This window comes from Amphiura filiformis, chromosome 10, assembly GCF_039555335.1.
Source record: "Amphiura filiformis chromosome 10, Afil_fr2py, whole genome shotgun sequence".
Taxonomy (NCBI): domain Eukaryota; kingdom Metazoa; phylum Echinodermata; class Ophiuroidea; order Amphilepidida; family Amphiuridae; genus Amphiura; species Amphiura filiformis.
The window spans coordinates 8,040,019-8,063,329 of NC_092637.1; the positions used below are offsets into that span (position 1 = coordinate 8,040,019).

At 37.2% G+C, this 23,311-nt stretch overlaps 1 protein-coding gene across 1 annotated transcript in view; it reads left to right on the forward strand.

Annotated features, from left to right (window-relative positions):
• Positions 1-23,311, forward strand: part of LOC140163340 (uncharacterized) — a 104,609-nt gene that overhangs the window by 44,262 nt on the left and 37,036 nt on the right. The window contains exons 12-18 of the mRNA XM_072186738.1: positions 6,322-6,852; positions 7,846-7,956; positions 9,875-10,099; positions 18,884-18,994; positions 20,356-20,469; positions 21,832-21,942; positions 22,803-22,925. Coding sequence (XP_072042839.1) covers positions 6,322-6,852; positions 7,846-7,956; positions 9,875-10,099; positions 18,884-18,994; positions 20,356-20,469; positions 21,832-21,942; positions 22,803-22,925 — 1,326 coding nt within the window. The remainder of the gene's footprint in view (positions 1-6,321; positions 6,853-7,845; positions 7,957-9,874; positions 10,100-18,883; positions 18,995-20,355; positions 20,470-21,831; positions 21,943-22,802; positions 22,926-23,311) is intronic.

A 23,311-nucleotide genomic window follows, 5' to 3' on the forward strand; every position in this document is an offset into this window, starting at 1 on the left:
ATCAAAAGGATAGGAAATACATCATTGTCCTCCGGTAACATGCCTGATACTCTCAAACACTTAAACATTGTGCCACTATTGAAGAAACCTGGACTTGATCGAGACGAGTTTGCCAACTATCGTCCCATTTCCAACCTCTCCTATTTGAGCAAGTTGGTCGAGAGAGTTGCCATTTCCCAGTTTCAATCTTATCTGACGATCAACCACTTCCACGGACGCACACAATCTGCATACAGGCGTTACCACAGCACGGAGACGGCTCTTTTAAGGGTACAAAATGACATCCTATGTGCCCTCGACAAACACAAGGAAGCGCTGTTAGTATAGCTGGATTTTTCAGCAGCGTTCGATACCATCGAGCAAACAACTTTACTCGAACGTCTTGCCACTCGTTATGGTATTACTGGTACAGCTAGTAAGTGGATCAAGTCTTATATGAGTGACCGAACGCAATACGTGTGTGTCAGAAATGTTGAGTCTGACAGCTTGCCTCTAGTCTATGGTGTTCCTCAAGGGTCTGTCGCAGGACCTCTCCTGTTCACACTATACAGTGCTCCCCTTCAGGACATCATCAACGCTCATGGCATCAGTAACGTTGTTTACGCGGATGATACACAGCTGTATCTAATGTTTGAGCCAGGAGAATGTGACGCTGTACTTAAGAAGATGGAAGCCTGCATCTGTGATATTAAATCCTGGTGTTCTTCAAACAAATTAGTTCTAAATGACAAGAAGACAGAACTCCTGCACTTCTCATCACAATTCAAAAAGTCTACGCTACATCCTACCCTGACTATCGGCGATTCGGTAATTTCTCCATCTCCGCGTGCTCGAAACCTTAGTGTCATCATGGACTCCTCTTTGCGTATGAGCAAACATGTTGATAGTGTCTGCAAATCTGTCTTATTCGCAATGAGGAAAATCGGGCAGATCCGCCAGTACCTGGATAGCAATACCACTCAAACGCTTGTACATGCCTTCGTAACATCCAGACTTGATTCCACCAACTCTCTACTGTTTGGATTGCCACAATGTGAGCTCGCAAAGATACAACGCGTGCAAAATACTGCTGCCCGTCTTGTTTTATGTGTACCCAGGCGTGAGCATATAACACCGTTCCTCCGCCAACTGCATTGGCTTCGAGTTGAGTACAGAGCACTTTATAAGATCTTGCTCGTCACTTACAAGGCTTTAAATGGCATGGCACCCGTGTTCATTAGCGATCTTGTTCACCGGTATGCTCCAAAGCGGACCTTAAGATCATCTTCTGAAAACTTGCTTCAAGTTCTCCGTTGGTCCACACAATCCTACGGTGCTAGATCTTTCACTGCGGCAGCAGCAATCGAGTGGAATAGTCTACCAAGTGAGATTCGACATGCTGAAACATTATAAATTTTCAAATCGCGTCTCAAAACGCATCTTTTTCGCAGTTGCTACGCTTGAAAGGCTTCTTGAATCCTTAGCATATCTTGGGATACTGTTCCAAATTTTAACACCTTGGTAGCAGATTGATTTGTTGCCAAGTTGAAGTTTGCCATCAGTATATTCAAAATCAGACGCAAATCTGGTATTATAATTATGATTTTCTGCATTGGTAGTAAACATGCTTATTTTGAGTTGACTATGGTTTATAAATAATGGATTAGAATTACTTCTGTTCTTGTTATTACTATAGAACATTCAACTACGCTTATTACTCCGCGACTAATCATGCTAACTACACGCGCATACAACGCTGCTCTACGCGTCCATATTAGCGAGGCTATCTGCGTACAACTGCTTACTACGCACAGCCACACAAAGAGTATGTTCCACGATGTACACGAATTTGATAATTTTTCTGCCCGTAGGGCACTTTTTGTAACACATGAAACGTATTTTTATCATTTCTACCTCACTGCTCCATTATACGATGTATTGTTGGTCGAAGCGGCAGAAAAAAAGTAGTTCACAGCATCTTGCGAATGATGAGCTTTAGCAAAAATTGCATAGCTCAATTCATAGCGAGGGTGTAGAAGAATTCAATTATCACAGATATACTTTTGTATGTCCTGTGGTTCTTGAGTTATGTAGTAAAGAGGGCTGAAACAACAACACTTTTGTAAAACGTACATAACTCATTAACAACAATAAATTAAGTAAGTTTTCAAAGTACATGATTTGTAGAATGAACTTTTGCAAAACACCGGTGTGTTATTTTTCAATAATATATTGATTTAGATAATGAAAATCGATTTTTTGCTGCTTCGACCAACAATACCTCGTATACCCTTAACATGTAAAAGGAATAGTGTGTTGTAAAGACTTATAAGTGCAGTTTCTGGAAGCCTGGAAGGTAATTTTTAATTTCGTATAAAATTCCAATGCTGCTAGAACATTTTTTGCAAGTTCACCAATATGATTTTTCCAGGATAGCTTTTGGTCTATTGTTACACCTAAGGATTTAAATGCAGTTACATGCTTTATTTCATATATTGGCAATGGTGGACTTATGTTGTGAAATGTAGCTTAACCATTACAGAAATATCGGTAATTTATGGTATGTTTTGAGTCATCATATTACACCAAACTTGATATCGATTTGAAAATTGCATGGACTTTTTTAAGAGTAGCCGCACATTCATATCACTTCCAAAGTCATAAGCCCCTACCAGGGAAATTCTACTACTCTTTATACAAGATGTTAATTTTCTTCGTTTTCTTTTTAGGTGACTACGTCTGTGAACATGGTGAACCTAATAACTTTCATCTTGAATGTCCTACTGGTGAAAGGATTTCTGTTTCTTATGCATTATATGGCCGTAAAACATCCGATATATGTAGAGGACCCATTCGAACAGTTAACTGTGCTGCCGACAATTCACTGGATGTTGTTCGACAACGATGTGAGGGACAAGAAACATGTGACATCCAGGCAAGCAATGGTGTATTTGGTGACCCATGTATAGGGACTTTCAAATATCTGGAGATAGTATATTCGTGTGAAGGTAAGAAAACTAACGTAGGACTTGGATGTCCTATCGTTAGTTTCAAACAGGGTATCCCAAATAATTATTACCCAGCCACTGGACACTTGAATTGGTATCTGTAGCCTTTTACTACATTTATATGATAAGATGAATGAATGAATGAATGAATGAATGAATGAATGAATGAATGAATGAATGAATGAATGAATTTCAAAAGTGTAAAATGTGACATGGAAAAACATTTACATGTTCGACGGGAATAATAATTATTTATGGGAATTAATAGGTAATTACCTATTACTACAGCTATACTACAGAATCAAACATGTTATTGTCAATATTTTAAAAGTACTTAAAAGTATATTTCAGTTTGGTATTTTTAAAATGGCCAACTTAGTGTGTGACTCGCGTTACGCTCGATCATTATTTGATAACATGGCTCCACTTTGAAAGCTCTAAAAAGGCTCAATTGAGGTTAGTTATATTTTGACACTATATAACAGTAATGTAATTCAACTTTAAACATGACCTTCTGTTCTGGAGTGGGGAAATTGTGGTGCGATTGTGGTGGTGGGTTTTAATTATGGAAATTCAAACTTTGAATTTGAAATTTGAATCAGAATATACAGCCTGTGTCAAAAAAAGTGCAAGTAAAAGCGCTCTCTATGGCAATTACGAAATACCGTTGTGACATGTTGCTTACATCACCGTCAAGGGCGCAGTCTTAGCTCTTAGATGCCGTTTGTTCTGTTGAATTTGCTTGTTTTAATCTCGAGATATGTTTAGTTAACCACGATAGGGTAAAATCACAATTGTGCCACTTTTACTAGGGAAGAGGGCTACACAAGTAGACTCTAGATCAATGATGATAGCTGATGTTGAAGTGTCTAATGCACTCCCCTTCGGGGCTCGTGCATAAGACGTATCAACCTCAGCGCACATGCATTATTTTGTCTAATTTATCTCCCAAGAAATAATGCGCGTTCATTAACCTATAAGTTTGCAATATTTGTTCGTCTATTAACATGTCTTGAGTGACAATAGAACAGTGCTATCATCGATTTACATGTACAGTCCTCTTGATCTTCCCTAGTAAAAGTGGCACTATTGTGATTTTACCCTTTCGTTGTTAACTAAACATATCTCGAGATTAAAACAAGTAAATTGAACAGAACAAACGGCATAAAGAGAGCTAACACTAAGCCCTTGATGTTAATATAAGCATCATGTCACAACGGTATTTTCTAATTGCCATAGAGCCTAGAGAGCGCTTTTCACTTTTCACTTTTTTTGAGACAGGCTGTAATTTACATAAATTTTATCTTGAATAACTAGTGTATAATAATGTATGACACTTCATAATACATTTTCTTGCATTTTAATAAAATATATTGTTCATCACTATATTGTTCATCACTATATTGTTCATCACTATATTGTTCATCACTATATTGTTCATCACTATATTGTTCATCACTATTTGGTTCATCACTATGTTGTTCATAACTAATGATCCCATTTATATAATATAGTCTACAGTTCATCAACAATCCGATTTTTCTGAATGCATCCGTAACGTTAAACGCAACATGGATATTCCACTCCTTATCCAGTAGTCCAGTAGGTAGGGCCAAAAATGGTTTCAATTCCTGCAACTTGCTAAGGGATGTATAATTATTATGAGCCCTGGGGAGAGTAAAATTGGGAGGGGAAATGAAATAAGGGAGGGAAAGCAATTTTGGCAGGTCAAAGGAGGCAGGCAGGCTATTTTTGGCACATATTTATCAGGCGGCGAATGGCATGATAGAGCCGGCAACTTGTGAAACCGCCCGGCCGTATGGCATTTTCCATATACTCAGTTAGTTTTGTGGGGTTCATTATCGAACCCCAACGGTTTTAGCATGTATTTATATTATTTATTAACATAGGCCTATTTGTTTTTGATATTTCAAGCGTTTTAAAATATCAAAATAATCCCATTCAATTACACGGTTGACGATGAAAATTTACTGAATTTAGAGAATGCAATGCGACCACCACCTGATATTTATGGGGCAACTTTTGAATAAAATACTCTTGGGAAATAAGAAATGCCGAAATGTTCAAATAATACACAATATATCTAGTCCATTTTAAGGTTGACAAATTGGTTTCCTAAAGATTTGGCATGTGCTAAGGGGCAAGGATTGTTTGACAGGCCAAGAGGGGCAGTAAGCAATTTTTCGCAGGCTGAAGGAGGGAAGCAATTTTTGGCATGTCATTTGGAAATTGGGGGCTCATAACTATTTCACAGTTCCTTAGCAAAATATGTCAAGCATTATTTAGACAATAGTTATTTCAAGATGAATTGAATGTATTGTTGTACTCTACGTTGTTTGCCAGTAAACAACTCTATATCCACATATTGTGCTGCTTTATTACAAAGACCCTAAGGAGGTCTAGGGTCTGTATTTATAATATCCAATATAGGGAAGTTTTTTTGACCATTTTGTATTAAAGTTGCTGATATCCAAAACTAAAATGTGTGTTTAAAACAGTTACATAATTATAAATATTACGATATGTAAAATACTCTTTTATTTTGTTTGGACATAGTGAGTGTTATATTTGTAGAGGTTAATGTCAGCAGGACACCGTTCGACATTCGGGTATTCAAAAAAGTGCATGTCTGACACATTTCTTTCTCGAAAACAGAGAATGCCCACCCCAAAGAGGTATCTTTTGATAGGGCTCATGAATTGTGCACAATAAAAGTCAGTTATTTCTGTTGGCTTTGTTTTTTGTAAGCATTGTACAATAGGTCTTTTTCCTGTCGTAAACAAAGCTAGTGACAAAACTCAAAACATTATTCAGTAAGACATTTCGGATAATATCGTGACTCGCATTTACTGTGACTCGCGTTACAATTTTGAATAGTCTCTCTCTGGTGGTATAATACGCGGATTTAGGGTTTCTTTACCGGAAGTCAATTTGTGCCGAAATTCCTTCCCACAATGCAATATGCGTATTGCATAACAAAGAATATTGATTAACCTCCGAGCTGTATCTATTGTTATGCAAAAAGCTTATTCTATTGTGAGAAGAAATTTCGGCACAAATTAACTTCCGGTAGAGAAACCCGAAATCCGCGTATTGCAGCGAACCAAAAATCTTTATGAAATACTTATGAGTTATAGTCAGGCGGTTGTGTTACATGTTTCCAAATTTGTCATTTTTTATTTTGATAAGCTACGTATCAAACAGCCCTATCACAAAAAAGAAATGTTTTTTCTCATATATTAAATCCTTTAAATCGATGGAAAAAATACTACAGCTGATATCCAGTTGAAAAAATCATTGTAAATTACTCCAGCTCCAGCGACAACCGCTCTACTACCAGATGTGACGACCACCGCTCCAGCAACAACTGTTCTGCCACCAGATGTGACGACCACCACTCCGGCGACAACTGTTCTGCCACCAGATGTGACGACCACCACTCCGGCGACAACTGTTCTGCCACCAGATGTGACGACCAACACTCCGGCGACAACTGTTCTGCCACCAGATGTGACGACCAACACTCCGGCGACAACTGTTCTGCCACCAGATGTGACGACCACCACTCCGGCGACAACTGTTCTGCCACCAGATGTGACGACCAACACTCTGGCGACAACTGTCCTGCCACCAGATGTGACGACCAACACTCCGGCGACAACTGTTCTGCCACCAGATGTGACGACCAACACTCCGGCGACAACTGTTCTGCCACCAGATGTGACGACCAACACTCCGGCGACAACTGTTCTGCCACCAGATGTGACGACCAACACTCCGGCGACAACTGTTCTGCCACCAGATGTGACGACCACCACTCCAGCAACAACTGCTTTGCCACCAGGTAAGCAGTGTAGTACGCGACACAAAAATACGAAATTCAGTCATAAAACACCAGACAAAGTCCAGACTATAGTTCAAGACAGAACGAAACTAGGTCCAACCAGCTACGGCATATCGTTGATCAATTATGATGCAAATGATGACAAGGCCGCGATTAAAGACCTATTCAGTGATTTGCTTATCCGGACGATCGTAAAAATCATCAAAATTCAGATTTTGGTACCTTTGTCATTGTCAGAGATGAACTTTAAATAATGAATCTGTAATTTATATACGGACAGTATATTAATTAGCTACATGTATTTGAATGGGCCCTTAACTTTGGCAATACTGCTGTTTTCCTCATTTTTGTCCATTTTTGTCAATTAAAAATACATAATTACAATTTTAATGACTTTTCCTTCGCTTTTAGGCAATTTACAAACAATTTTAATTTGTTTGCACTTTCGCCAGGGATCACTGAAAGGGCCTTTAAGGTACTAAATTGAGCTACTCTTGCTAAGACAACTAAGACGGTAAAAGTTGGTCCAATAAAGAAGCAAATGTCAAAAAAGAGCTGGATACCTTTAAAAAAAAGGGGAGCTATCATCAAATTGTTAGCACGATTATGTAGAATGAAACTGATGGTGCAAAAGTGAAGTAAATTCGCGCGAAACGCGCAACAATTAGCACTTCTGGGGCTATAATGGCCAAATATATGGTTAATTTGGTCAGAAACCCACATACAAATGTCAACATTGGGGGGATGATTGTATGGAAAACCCTCCTATCAAAATATTGGTGGGGGATTTATTCCCCATCCCCCGACATATACGCCTATGATTTTTAGATGAAAATGTGTATAGATGCAGATAACTAATGATATTAATATATACATTTTCAACACTGAATAATAATTCCATCTTCACTGTGTTGTGGTTTGACTATTTGCTCCTGAGTTGTGTGAAGACTGAAGAGGTAATATTCACTATTCTTTCATCTGACTTAATTATAGTGACTGGTAGCACAGTCGAGTGCAAGAACGGCGGCGTCTCCTTAGCTGTGACTGGTGTATGCATTTGTCCACTTGGGTTTGCTGGTGACGACTGCAGTGTCGAAGATGGAGGTGCGTAGAGCAAAACTTGTGTCTTAAAAGAAAATATGATATGTTTTTTTTCCTAGGGGTAGAATGGTCGATCAAAGTTCAAGGGTAAGGAGGTTGATGAGACAATAAGTGATAGTGACTTAAAACTTGATATTGACGTTAGATTTATTTGTATCTCTTATTGAGCCATATTATCCGGTGAAAATATAAAAATTTTTATGAGCAAGTACAAGTCTACATACGTCAGTGATAACAAGTGAAAATACTCATTGACAATCCATTTAATTTAACACATAGTTTAACTGCCTTTCTCCGTCTCGAATTTAATTTCGGAATGATTTTCAAAACCTGTTTCTAAGTTTATTTGATGAGAAGATGATAGAGGGTATGCTGACTCATTAGTTGGAAGAATATCGGTCAGGTGATCTGAAGGTCCCAGGTTCAAATCCTGGATGATCAGTGAAGTTTTTCGCAAGATGTCATTTACGTGTGTGGAGATTTGTGTTAAAAGCCATTTCTCATACTGACTTATGTTATCATGTATCTATATGGTACTCATTTTAGTGATAACATGTTAAACCACCTCCTTAGCAGTGGTTAATCCACCAGTCAAAGCCGATCATGTGGGTGATGATGCCCAACATTACTTTCTAAGTAAAACCTGTGATTTTTATTTTACTCTTGTGAATACATTCCAAGTGATAACGAATGTGGACTTAAAACTTGGTATTTAAAATAAACATTCCTATCCATATTTAGCAGACAATATTGTGCAAATTTCATGCTCGTAGGATAAAACGATTCTTAAGTTTCAAACTCACTATAGCCAATACATTCGTTAAAAAAACAAGATATTGGACATGCTCTAAAAATCTTTTGTTGACAAAGTATCTCAAATCCTTACTCCTCTATTCTCATTTCTTCGAAAACATTATTTATGTTTTTCTGGCGGGCACATCTCTGTATTTGTCTTGAAGGATGCAAATGTTTATTTATTGCAATCTTCTTCATTAAACATAATCATTAAGCGACGGGCGATTGGTATTTCACCGAACGCAAGAAAAGGAGTCCTATCTGATTGGCTAGAAATCGATCGCTAGATCGCTAAGTACAAACTCAAAATGTATTCAATTCTATTGAAATCAATATTCTATTATTGACACAGATAAAGAAAGTTTACATATGCATTGTGTTATAGACTTGTGATTGAAAATTCTATACATGCACCTGGATCTTAGGTGAATGGGCTAAATGTGTTCCTTTACATAATTGTAATTCTCAAAATTAAATATATCACAATTTTGATTTACGATTTAAAAATCGTCACGCATAAAATGCAGTAAAATATATCCACAGCAAACAGCAATGGCCGCTAATTAGTGTATTGCATTTAAAGTTAGTGTATTAAAAACCAAACCTGGGTTTTACCTGAAAACAAATCGAATTTTCTTGTAATAGCAACATCATATGGGGTACTAGAGCATGCGCAAATCGTAATAATGTGTAGAATAGAAACTTGGTGGTATCTCATATGATAGTCGTATGGTGTAAATGGTATGCTTAGCCTGAGTCGCTCGGCCTATCTTGAACAAAATCGCCATTCGTAGCTGTTGAAAAACGAGAAGATTCGCCGTACTATCACGGCAATTTTTGACACGAAGATATAGGGATGATGATGCTGTGTGGCAGGATATTGTTTTCTGAGCATGTTGAGTTATTGTTTGAATATGCTTTCCTCTTTAAGTTTCCTCTGTTTCCTCACTCCTCTTCCCCCCTCTTCTTGTAGGGGTTTGTTGCTCTATCCTCTTCCTTCTTCGTTTTTGTTTCCTTTTTTCTTCTCCTTTGTCACCTCTTATTCTTTCTCTTCTTTTTCGTCGTTGTTGTCTTCTTCTTGCTTCTTTTTTAACTATATCTTTATTATTATCCATCTCTTGCACAGGTCTGGTGACTAGGGGGCCGTTTAGACCCCCTACTAGTACTGGTGTCATATTCTGGGATTGGAAAGTAATATACAACGACGTAATCTCGGGGTTTACCATCCGATATAAGAGGGAAGAGTCTGAAGATTGGACGAACACGACTACTGTGAAACCAGAAGACAGAAGTGTTTTAATAAGGGGATTGATACCTCGTGTACGCTACATATTTGAAGTGCGAATTAATGGTTAGTCAGAGCTCATAAAACCAAACTGTTCATCTTTACAAATCATTGTCTAATGCTGTCGTAGTCAAGCAATAGTAGTAGTATTGTATACTGCTGCCCTCATTCGTCAATTCTCTGGGTTGATGACTGAGAAAACTATGTGGAAAAAATGTGACGGACTTTGCAACGGGATTCTTGTGGCATAGAGCATTCGCACTTGTGTCCAAATTGACCTTTTGACTGAGTTTGTTGTTTTTAGAACTTCATAGTGTGATCTTATCACAACGGCGCGGCGCGGTACAGCTTGTCAGCCGTACTATAGTGCACAACCAAAGTCGCAGCGAATATTTTCAAAAGTCCGACACGATATGGCCTGTCAGTTATTCAGTCGTCACTACGAAGCATAACACAGCTTAACACAGTATAGTACATAGTAAGCGTGTTCAAACTTTATTAAAACAATTAAAACATAATAATGACTAATAAAAACAGAAGCAAAAATGTCATTGGCGACGCGTCCTTCTGGTTTGTATCTGTTTGTGAAAATGGTTCAACTCAATATCTTGTATGCCCACCATTACTCCCTTTTCCAGAAAAAACAGCACTAATTTTTTGGGAATTAAAAAAATAATTATCTTGAGGGTTCAAAGGGAGATGTACCGGAGTAACCACTGATCTGCTACTAAAAGAACATTCCCGGGACAAATGTGCGCAAAGCGCGCGAAAAAAATTGCAATTTCATTGTTAAAATTGGAAGGAAGGTGCATAGGCCTTGATCCAGTTATATGCTTTTCCTGATTTACATGATAGAAAGCATGGAATTGTAACTCTCATTTTTGTTCAAGTTTAAGATGAAAAAAGGGAATTTCAAAGGGGACGTCTCGCAGAGGACGTCTCGCAGATCTACTCTACTCACAGAATGGTTTCATCGAGATAAATGTGCACGAAGCACGCGGCAATTTGGCATTTCAATATCAAATGAGGCAAAATGGGGTTAATTTTGGGTCTAAAATAGACAAAAAGGAAGATGCAAATCGTAAATGTTGTCACATCATATCTGTCGACTGAGCAGGGGGAGGGGTCTTAATTGGTGTTGTTTGACATTGAGGAGGATGGGGTTGGACAAAATTCTTGAAGTATAGTGAATCCATCACCTTTTGGCAACAGAATAACCCAGCAAACACAAAACGTTCTCGACATCATTCGCAAAAGGTTATAAAAGGTTGTCAGAAAAGGTTTTGAGTGTTTGCTGGGTTCAAATATTTTAACATAATGTTATTTAAGTATTGACACAATATTTGGCAAAAATGTTTGGTTTGCAAAAATAGTTTACAACAACATTTTTTGAAAACATTTGAAAATATTGTTGTAGTGTGTTTTCATACAAAACGTTTTAACACGTTATCATGACCTTTATATAACCCGACATTTTAATGTTATTAAAACGTTTTTACCTAAACCAAAAGCCAAAATATAACTTATTTTAAACATTTTTAAAACGTTTTTGTGTTTGCTGGGAAGTTCGTGTTACAAATGCGCGCGAAATGTTTACCATATTGAAGCAGAACTGGTGAAATATGGTGCAAATTCTCTCGAAGCGCACAAAAATGGGCACTTTTGTGGCTAAAATGGCCAAATATGAGGTCAATTTGGTCAGAAACCCACATACAGGCGTCAACAATACCTGTCTCGTAAAGATGTTTATAAAGGATTGATGCACTGCAACATTTATATTGCTGTATTTTTTACAAATAAATTGTTTAGTATCTCCTCGAGAGCAATGATCTAATATTTATCAACGAAATTACATGTTAACACAAATGCAACTTCAAATCATTACCATAATATCAATTTCATAAATTATGTCACGCATATTATTCCAATTCTGCTATAAATGTGCTTGGACAAGGAGCAATTAAATGAATATACAACGGAAAGTTCACGTGGCCGAGTGGTTAAGGCACAGGTCTCGAAAACCTGAGGTCCTGGGTGCGATTCCCAGACGGGATCACGTTTTTACTTTCCTCCTTTATAATATGCGACGGCGAGCCTGGTGGAAAATTATGCTTAGATGTCTTTACCAATTATTCACATTTGTTGTTGATTTTCGTTCAGAAGCAGCCGCTATGTTTTGCCTTGTTTCCTGAGGCATGCGAGCGAAAATAGGCTATGCTCATTTTAATTCTGGCTGCGACACTTCCCAGATTGTCTGCTGTTTGAAATAATCTGTTCTCTTCTTGTTCTAGGTCGATGTGAAGCGGGCTACCACGCCTGTTCGCGTGATTCACCGTGCATGGAAGAAAGACGTTTTTGTGATGCATTTATAGATTGCAAAAACACAAAGAGAGATGAACTTTTTTGTGAGTAAAATGATAAATTATCGATATTAGATAACAGTATGTTGAACAAAGATGTCTGTATTTTTTAAAATCTACAATGCTGGCCATAAGTGTTGAGACGGTTTTGATAGGGTAATGTAAAATAAGACCCCACTCCCCGATCAATGTTGAATCCTACTTTTATGGTCACGCACGCCTAGTGACACCCAACATTGATTGGTGGGGAAAGGGGAGGATTGGGGTGTTAGGAAAAGGTATAGGCCTGACACCAAAGAAAACCCCATTTCACCAAATTACAGAAATAAGGCCATAATATAGTGTACGTTTTCCGTAAGTGTCCCAACACATTTTGACCATGGTTGTAGTAAGACCAAGGCAAAAACATTTCTTACCCGCGTATATGGAAGCATAAGTGTATCATTTCGAGCAAAACCCAAGAATCGGTCGCCATACCCGGGTTTCGCCAGCCCATTCTTGGGTTTTGCTCCCCAAACTAAGGAATGGGTAGCAATACCACGGTTTGGCGCGCTAAATGATACTCTTGTGCCGCTAAACCCAGGTTTCGGTAGCGAATCTAGGGTTTCGTGGCTAAACCCAAGAATGGGCAGCAAAACCAGATAATGATACACTTGTGCCGCTAAGAGTGCACACCAGTAAATACAAGCCTCCTACACCCTGTGAGGAAAAAATCAGTGTTTTAAACGAGGAAACGTGCAATATGACTGAATTAAATCCATTAGAAAAGGCTTAAAACCCAACTATTATGCCCTTATTCATATTTAATCCTCATTTAGGCCTGGGAAATAGATTGTCTGTGAAAAATGAGCAGGATCTGACTTTTTATTACAATTTGGCTAAACTTTCAAAATGTGTTACATTTCAGAAACACCAAGCTATTTGTGAGGTGGCGTACGCTGTATGGGCTATAGGGTGATCTAGTCGGCATTTTCCTGGAAAAAAATGCTGGACTCCGTATATAATTTCTACAATAGATGACTTCATCTGACCTTTGACTTGCAGAAAAAGTAAGTTTTGAAGAACTGAGTCGCTCTGGAGTCAAGAAAATGACGTTTTCCTGGACCCTGTTTGTACAGAAAGTCAATGGGAGCTATTTACTGGTGTGCACCCCTAAACCCCGGATTCGCAGCTGAAAAGAAGTTTTGCTCGTAAACATGGTAAAGCCGAAGCACTACGAACTTACACACTATACTGTTGTATCTAAATACTCGACAGCTTTATAAGGTCAAACTTTTCACTGTGAGGTTACCACGCTTGCGCGGAAGCTGTTTTGTGTGACCTTTATGCTAATTCAGTGACCCGTGTTCACTCAGGCTGCCCTGCACTTCCCGACGTGAATCAAATCATCCTCCAGACACGCTCCATAAGATATGCTAATGCATGGAGTACAAAGAATTACTTTGATCAATACCAGTTAAACAGGTGATTGGTATTGTACTCCATGCATTTGCATGTCTTCTGGAGCGTGTCTGAAAGATGATTTGCCAGTAAAAATAAAAACATGTTTCTCGTCCGGGTTTTAAAAAGGAGGAAGAGGCCCTTTTTATTTTATTGTTCTGGTTTGTACGCACCCGCTAGTGATCACAGAACCATCCAGAATTGTTTCTTGCATATTAGCAAGGCTATAGAAAACATCTCAACTTCCAAGACATCTTTCTTCAAAAGATTTGACTGAATTAAACAAAACTGAAAATAAATTTGAAGCGGCCTCAAAAAAGGAAGCGGGAGGGGACGAGAAACATGTTTTATTTTTATTCGGCCTTATGATCTTCCATGCAGTAGAAACGAGAAAATCCGAAATATTACTCAAAGTTGGTCCAACTTTGGCTTAAATGTAACACAAAACTAGAAAATGTAACACGTTAAAACTTGCACAGTGTTATACTGTGTAGTTTTCCGATGATGGAAAAATCAAAGTATTCATCGAAAAATCCAAGAAATTGTGAATCTTGCGATGAAATTTATACCTCAAAATGTTTCAGAATTGTCAACTTGCCTAAAAATTCCGATGATCAAAAACATGCGTGCTGAAAAATGTCATTATTTTCCTTATCTCTTCACCGATTTTCAAGGTTTAAAAAACTTCGTGTAAATTGCCATTTTGTCTAAATGCGAGTAGAAAGTTGTCAGATTCAAAACATCATTCAACCCTCAAAGACCTTTCTAAAATCCCCGTGCCGAACACACGAAGATTAAAAGTTTGGCTGGTCATTCGGCAAACATCGGCAGGATCTTGCTGAGTCGACTGTGATTGGTCCAGCGGCTGGAGCATGCGCGAGTAATTTAACAAGCATTTGGATACAGTAATATTTGTAGTGCGAAGGACTTCTAATTATGTTAATACGAGATACGGTAAAATTCCGCAAATATCATTTAATTAACTAACCTTGTAGTGTCATGAATGTTACTATGTGGACGGCCATGCCCAATTAAAAAGTGTATTAAAAAGCCATGCCTAGTAAATAATCGAGTAAAATACATGTTTTAACACATGAAGTGAATTGTTGGATTGTTTCCCCGATTGTTTCACGATATTGTTTTTATCATGTTATTCACTGACAAGACGGCCTGCTATTTATTTAATTCGTTCGTTCTTTTATTCTTTCTCTTTCTCTCTTTCTTTCTTTCTTATTTATTTACGTATTTAAATAAATAAATAAATAAATAAATAAATAAATAAATACATGTGTCATAAAATTATGATTACGCCTACATCCCTCCCTGTTTTAATAGACTCTTTTATTTTCACTTCAGCTCAATTTAGTTGTATTTGTATGATGATGATGATATAAATGATGATGATGATGATGATGATGATGATGATGATAATAATTAATACACTAACGACAAAGAGGAACAAACATGCATGCATACCTAACATGTCATAATATTTTAAACATAGAAATGACCTCTTGTATTCTTGCAGAATATGCTGGCATATCATACATGCTGTTCGACACACCGTATATGATAAGGATAATGAACTGAGTGCAATGCATTAGTCAAGATAATCGCACGCGCCGTGGAGTTATTGCATTTAGCTCGAGCTAAATGCAATAACTCCATGGCAAGTGCAATTATCTTGACGAATGCATTTGCACGTGTACATTATCCGTCATACACTTTGAGTGTATTAAAACAATAGGCAATATTAATTGCTGCATTCATTATATTAGTTTTAATATTAGGAAAATATCTTACATTTTAAAAACACCGTCAGGTCATTGACCAGCTAGGTAAAATTTAACTGGTAAAGAAAATCAATCCCTGTATAAGTTAACTATCAATGGTATCGATTGCGCCATACGTCATACTTTAGTAACTTATTCACGCATGGTTTGTAACCAATTGACTTTATGAACACAGAGAGCACTGAACCAGTTTACTGGAAACGATCAATTTAGATGTCTGACTACATGTAGTACTACGGTGAATTGAGATGAGAAAAAAACAACATATCAACTGGACTTTATAGCTCTATAATTTGAACTTTAAAAAATCTACTTATATTAAAACACACGACATTGGGATTTTACAATTTGTTCAGTATTATAAAGCATGATCATGATATTATGCGCTAGTGTGTTTTCCCGGGCCCGGCCATGTTATTTTAGATATAGGCCTACATGTATTTCATTTATGAAATGCTGAATTTTTTGCAATAGTGTCATCTTGTATAATTATGATCCACCTGTTTTTGGCCCTTTTTAATTAATAGAAGCTCGATTATTCTCATTTGATGTTTGATTTATTTGAGGTCATTAATCATAATTTATGACAATGATATTTGCAAAATAGAACACCGTTTGTAACTATACCATTTTAACACCACAGAATGTATATTCGTACTTTTTTGATGGTATATATACCGAACAGACAATTATATAGTTATGTGACCTCTGTGTCGAAAGCGCCACCTAACTCTACTATATAGTTGTGTGAAAGGAGTATTTCTAGTATTTGAGCGTGCACGTATTATCTAGAATCTATTGTTTAGCGTGCGGTTTTAGATAATGCATTGTTTAGCGTGCAGGTTTATATAATTTGGGCTATGAAGGGTAGTTCGCAAAAATAATGCACGGGAGAAGAATACATAACGATGAATAGAAACGGGCACTAGAAGTGTATTACAAGATAAATATTTAAGGTCACGAATACTGTATCAAATTGCGAAATCACAACTGATTCAGTTTTTTCAGACCCGATTCAGGGTTTCCAAGCCCGTTCAAAGTTTCCATAGATAAACCCTGGAATGGGGAGCGAAACTAGGGTTTTGCGGCTAATCCCTGGTTTTGCTCGCTATTCCTAGGAATAGCCCAAAACCATAGAATCGCTACCCGATTTGAGTTTTACCGAGATAAACTTAGAATTCGGAGGCTATACCATGGTATTGCTAGCTATTCCTAGGAATAGGCTTCAAAACTCTAGAATTGCTCCCCGATTTGAGTTTCACCGTGCTAAACCTAAGATTCGGGGGCTATACCCTGGTTTTGCGGGCTTTTCCTAGGAATGGGCTTCAAAACCTGAGAATAGCTATCCGGATTTGAGTTTTGCTTGGCTAAACCCAAGATTCGGAGGCTATACTATAGTATTGCTGCCCATTCTTAGGAATGGACAGCAAAACCCTAGAATAGCTACCCGATTTGAGTTTTGGTGGGCTATTCCTTAGTTTGGGGAGCAAAACCCAAGAATGGCGACCGATTCTTGGGTTTTGCTCGAAATGATACACTTATGCTTCCATACGCGTAGACCTAAGAATGCAGTTGCAAAACACACTGTTTGTATAAGTCAACAAAACCGTTTATTTCTAGATACAGTAAGCATGGATAATGTATGTACATTCAACATCTACATGTTACATTAGATCCTTCCTAATGTATACAATTCACATTACAGTAATGTACAGAATGCAGACATCAATGCTAGTTTCTTTTTCTGATGAACAGTTTTTATTAAGGGATCTGGAATGAGCGTTTCGACAGTATTTTTGTGGGACATGCGAGCACATCAGACATATCGCATGCATTCTGAATACGAAGAATGTCTTTCTGATATCAAATAATTTTCATATTTTGAAATTCAAGATATAATGCAAATTTTATGACAAATTATTAAAATTTGATATTTTTCACATTTTTGATATATAACAGTCCTCGAAGTAAATTTTATAAATCTAATGATATATTCTTAAAGTGTATGCAGCTGGGAGAAAAATCTGACGATCAATTGAAAATTTTGACCTTTCATATTGAAGATATGGATTTTTTCCCAAAAAGACCTATTTTTTTGGTGTTTTGGGAAAAAAATCCATATCTTCAATACGAAAGGTCAGAATTTTCAATTGATCGTCGGCTTTTCATCCCACCTACATACACTTTAAGTATAAATCACCAGATTTATTAAATTTACTTCGAGTACTGTTAAATATCAAAATATCAATTTTAATCATTTGCCATAAAATGTGTATTACATTGCGAATTTCAAAAATCAAAATTATTTGATATCAGAAGGACATTCTTCGTATTCAGAATGCAATTCGACATGTCTGATGTGCTCTAATGTCCCACAATAAATACTGTCCAAACGTTCATACCCAATCCCTTAAGTACATGTGAAATATATTTGCCTGATATAAACACGTTTTTTATAATGTTATCTATCATCGAAAGATAAAATTCAGTAGTTTCGCTCATGTAACAGTGTTTACGTTACAATTCGTCGGTCGTAACACACAGTGACGTAGAGTGATTTTCCAAATTTTCCGTTTCACATAGTGGCGCATAAGTTTAGAACTAGCTATTATCCAATAATAGTTGTTCCTTGTTAACTAATAAAGATACAGTTTAATGGTTTGAACCTTAAACTTTAATTTCAAATAGAATCGGGCCACTGAGAGATAACATCCTTCAAAAACGTTTTGCTCGGAAGCACATTTTTGTCCTTCACGTACGCTACTATGTGTTGCGACCGACGAATTGCTCTCGAACCTTACTACAAGTATAATTAAAATTAATACTGCAAAAAATTTGTTATCGTTTATTTAGGAAAATGTAAGTTTGTATTCCTGTATTGTGTGTATTCCTGTACTTTATGAAGGGTTATTCCCTACACATATAAACGCAGGAATAAACCGTGTTATTCTATGAAGGTAACCCCTGACATTTAATGTCATTTAAAGATATTATGCTGTTAAAATAATCTGCGCTAATGCCCACTAATTTATCAGGTCAAGTTCGATTCTCAGACAACCTTTCCAACAATTATTACCAACTCAACCATCCAAATATTGCTTATGTTTGATTATACCTGAACTGTTCTTATTTCTATACCTCATAAATATTTATTAGGTAATCCAGGTTATTGGTTATGACGCCTCGGGAAGTAGTCAAATCTTATTTTCCCCCATTAAAGAGATGCTGCTGATTGTATTCTTCTTCTTTGTATATAGGTCCGTGCTTTAACGAATCCTACTTCCGTTGTGCCAACTTACGGTGTATTGATCCTGACTGGATATGTGATGGGAAGGATAACTGTGGAGACAACTCCGATGAAACAGATTGTAAGATTGTTCTATATTCATAACCTCATTAATAAACGCGATGCGTGCGATCCAATTACATTTAGTTATTTGTGAAAACGCGAACGCAAATCGAGGTCATTAATATCTCACAATTGACCGCAAAATGCGTAATTGTTCCAATGTCGCACACAATTGACCGGCGTTTGCGTGTTGTTGTTCGTCGAACAAACTTTGCGCGCGCTGGCTGCCGTATTTGGATTGCGCGATACCATATTTGCACAGATTGTGATACGCACTTTTGTTATTGGTCGTCATGATTTAGCCTGATCGATTTTTGGAAAGGGACGATGTAAAAATCATCTATTTTTTATAAACTTTTGAGCAAAATTTTGTGTTATTTTGTAAGGTGAAGAGATTAAAGTGACGGTTATGAATGAGGTTAATAACTTTGCATCGGTAATATGTCGGGCATTGTGAAAAATCTAAACATTTTGCTTTGGACCTCGGAATATCCCTCGGGGCTGCGCCCTCGGGATATTCCTCGTTTCAAAGGCAAAATGTTTAGATTTTTCACAATGCCTCCAAATAACCGATGCGCAGTTATTAACCTCTAATTATACAAATATTAACTGTCTATGAGTGTGATAGTCGAAATATAATCACGAGGTGAAAGATGGATTGTTCCATTCCACGAGCCGAAACGGCGAGTGGATTGGAACAATACACCTTTCACCGAGTGATTATATTTCGACCATTACACGAATGTAAGACAGTTAATATTTGTTTTATATCACTCATACATAAATTCTATTACTTAAAAGTACTATTTAAGATAGGGAATACACTTTTCATCAACATAACACCATGCTTTACCGTGACATACTTCATATTTTGGTGTCCACCCCATAATTAAATCGGCGAGTCTAAGAGTTAGCGCACGGCCTGGCGCAGGCGCACTACGGCGCAGCACTATGATGGTAAAAACTATCACACGGAGAGGCTGATGGTAAAAATGATTAATGGCAATCAACCACTGAACTGTCTAGAATTTATGTATGAGTGATATAATTTTGCTTCACATCTCTTATAAATTTATAAAACCTGTGACATCAATTTACTATCTAGAGAATTAACCGCAGCCGACATGAATTACAGCATATTATGTTTTTATGGATTGGAAACTTTACTGTATTTTATATAGAATGTTTTTTTTAATTTTAGTCTTTTTTTAAAAATTATAGGTCCCACAACACCAGTGGCTACTACGATGGATCCAGGTAGGCCGCACTGTACACCTTCTGATAGTATTGATTCTGTATATGATCGATCACCACAATGTAGGCCTATATATTATCGGAAATGTCATTATGATTCCAAAGCAGCACATTAATTTTTTTCAGATCCATGTTATCCAGATGAATTTGCTTGTTCAGATGAGGGACCATGCATACCACGCATATATGTATGCGACGAAGTCCCGGATTGTGTAGACACATACAAAGATGAATTGGATTGTGAGATCAATTTTTTTATTGCCAAAATAAGTGAAATAGTAATTTTTTTTTTTTTGAAAATAAGACTTCTATATATTTTTTTAATCAGACAATACTTAATTATAGAAGGTAGCACTCATACTATAGTCAGTTTTCCAAAGATGTTGAGTTACGTATTTGGAGAACTTTGACTTAAAAGGGCATTTCGTGATCCACAGCCTCATCCCCCCACTTTTCTCAAAAAAAGTTGAGATTTTCATATCACTGGAATACTCTGGCTACATAATGTTTATGTACAAAATATTTCTTGCAGATTAATTCGTTTAGCAAAGATATCGCGAAATTTGAATTTCGTTCTGGTGCACCAGAACGAAATTACAACGTAGTGTCTATGGAGCAGTGTAATACACATACATGTATTAAATCATGCATAACTCACAAACGCAAAATCGGAATCAACTGAAATTTTGGGTATATGCTTTTATCGTGGATATGTACTGAAAAATGTCATAAAAAGAGGATGCTAGGATCACGAAATACGCCTTTAATACATAATTTCACATATTATCACTGGAGAAATTTACGACAGAACAAAACAAACGGTCGTAATAATAGTTGATATTTGGGTAAGACATGTACACGCTCTATGTCATAATGCATAATATTGGAAAGTATGTCGTTAGTGGATATATTTAGCAATAAGACTATATGAAAGGGTGGCTTGGCACACTTTTAACTATTTTGCGCTTACGTTATTTAAACGATACAATGTTGTCAGGATGAATATTAGATTTTCGACTAGTTGAGGGTTAATGAGATAATAATTTGACATAGGATAAGTCAATAGAGGGCATAGTTTCCATCTACTTTAATTTATGCTCATGAAATGCTTAAATCCCCAATCAATCTGTATGGACAAAAGCAATACGGCCAGGGTCATGTCAAGTCAAGTAAAATAATCTTAAGTTTTCTTCTTAAAGCCACAATATACAATATCCGTCAAATTTGTGTTTTTTATTCATCAAAGTAATCATATCAATATCTTTCCGAAAAGTCTTCTGTCCACTGTTCAAATCCCAGAATCGACTTTTTATTGACTTTACATCTTCAACTAGATTGAATGTTGGTATGCGATATAAAACTGACTTTATAATAAGCCTTTTTGAAATATGGCGGGTACAAAAGGAGAGGGCGTGCTTTGAAGTGAGTAATCTTTTGTCAGCTGAGAAGCATACAAAAGATTACCCGCTTCAATGTGCGCCCTCTCCTTTTGTGCCCGCCATATTTCAAAAAGGGTGATGACCACTGTATCTAAAGTGATGAACACCCAAGCACTGCATTTAGGGTCATTCAAGTACATACTTTTGAACTCAACTCTTTTAGGTCCGTGTCTGCAAGTAGATGATTTTCGATGTACTAATTTACGATGCATTTCTCCTCACCGGAGATGTAACGGGAAAGATGAATGCGGAGATAACTCGGATGAGATAAATTGTAAGATCTATTTCTTTTTTTTCATTAGACTTTAAAGTCGGATGATGTTCTGATCATACCTGCGTTAGACAAATGCGACGGTTCGCACATCTGGCCTTTGTTACCCCTTTCCCCTTTGAGATATGCGGAAAAGGTTCGTAAAAACGCCAGGACATAGCAACCATACATGGCGCATGCGTACATGGGAGTTTTCGCCGCGTTTAATGACTTTCTAACGTCAGCCCCACCAAGATAATGTGCCCTGAGAGCACTATTAGTACGAGCCTTTATCATACCACTAAGGGAAACATCAAAGAACACCGCTAACCTGATATATTTTCGTATCTAGTCAGTGAGTGCGTATTTAACGCTTTATATCTAGTCAGTGAGAGCGTATTTCGCAAGTCCGATACGCGTGTACGGCGCGGTACGCGTATAAAGGCGATTCGCGTAAACCGGGCGAGTAAAATGCACGCAATATGTAATACGCGGAACGGTCATCTATTTTTTGTAATGTTTTTTCTATTTAGCAGCAATTAAAATGTTTAAAAACGTAATTATTTCAATATTTAGAATGACTTAGTGGTATGATAAATTCGTTATTAGGTTAAGCGTCGGTATGGTACGGGAAATTATAGTGCGCTCAGTGTCATACTGGGTTCAGCCCTCGGCTTCACCCAGTATGACACTTCGCGCACGATAATTTCCCGTACCATACCTCCGCTTCACCTAATAACTAATAGTATTTAAAACAAAAAGTACTACGTATGCTACACTATAACATATAGCCCAGCAAACATTAATGTTTTACTCCAATTGTATTTAGATCAGTTTTTTATTAACTGCTTCTTTTTCTTGTTTTTGGCTTTGTTCTAATTTAGGCTCAACAACGCCAGAGGCTACAACGGAACCATACACGACGTCGGGTACCACTGAGTCATCAAGTACCACCAAGTCATCAACTACTACCGAGTCATCAACTACCACCGAGTCATCTGATCCTGGTATGTTGTTCCTTTGAGCCTACCAATGTCTTTTACGTATACTCTGCTACAATGGCAATGCAAACGTTATCATTGCTCTGCAGTGCTAATAGACGAGTCTATTTAAGTAGAATAATGGGCGCACCTAGACAAAATTGGAACACCGGTTTTTTTGCTTGCTAGTGACTCTAAAAACCACCCTGAACTAAATATCCAAAAAGGACAAACAATCACTCAGTATTATGTGATAAACCCGCCCAATAATGTAATGTTTCCCCGATATCTCAGGCAAATCTATATTTTTTTTAATACAACGTGATGAAACCGTGCAAATATCGTTTCAATTGGACTGTACAAAAACTGAGACAAAAAGATCATGACTTTATTGCAGGGATAGGTGACATACT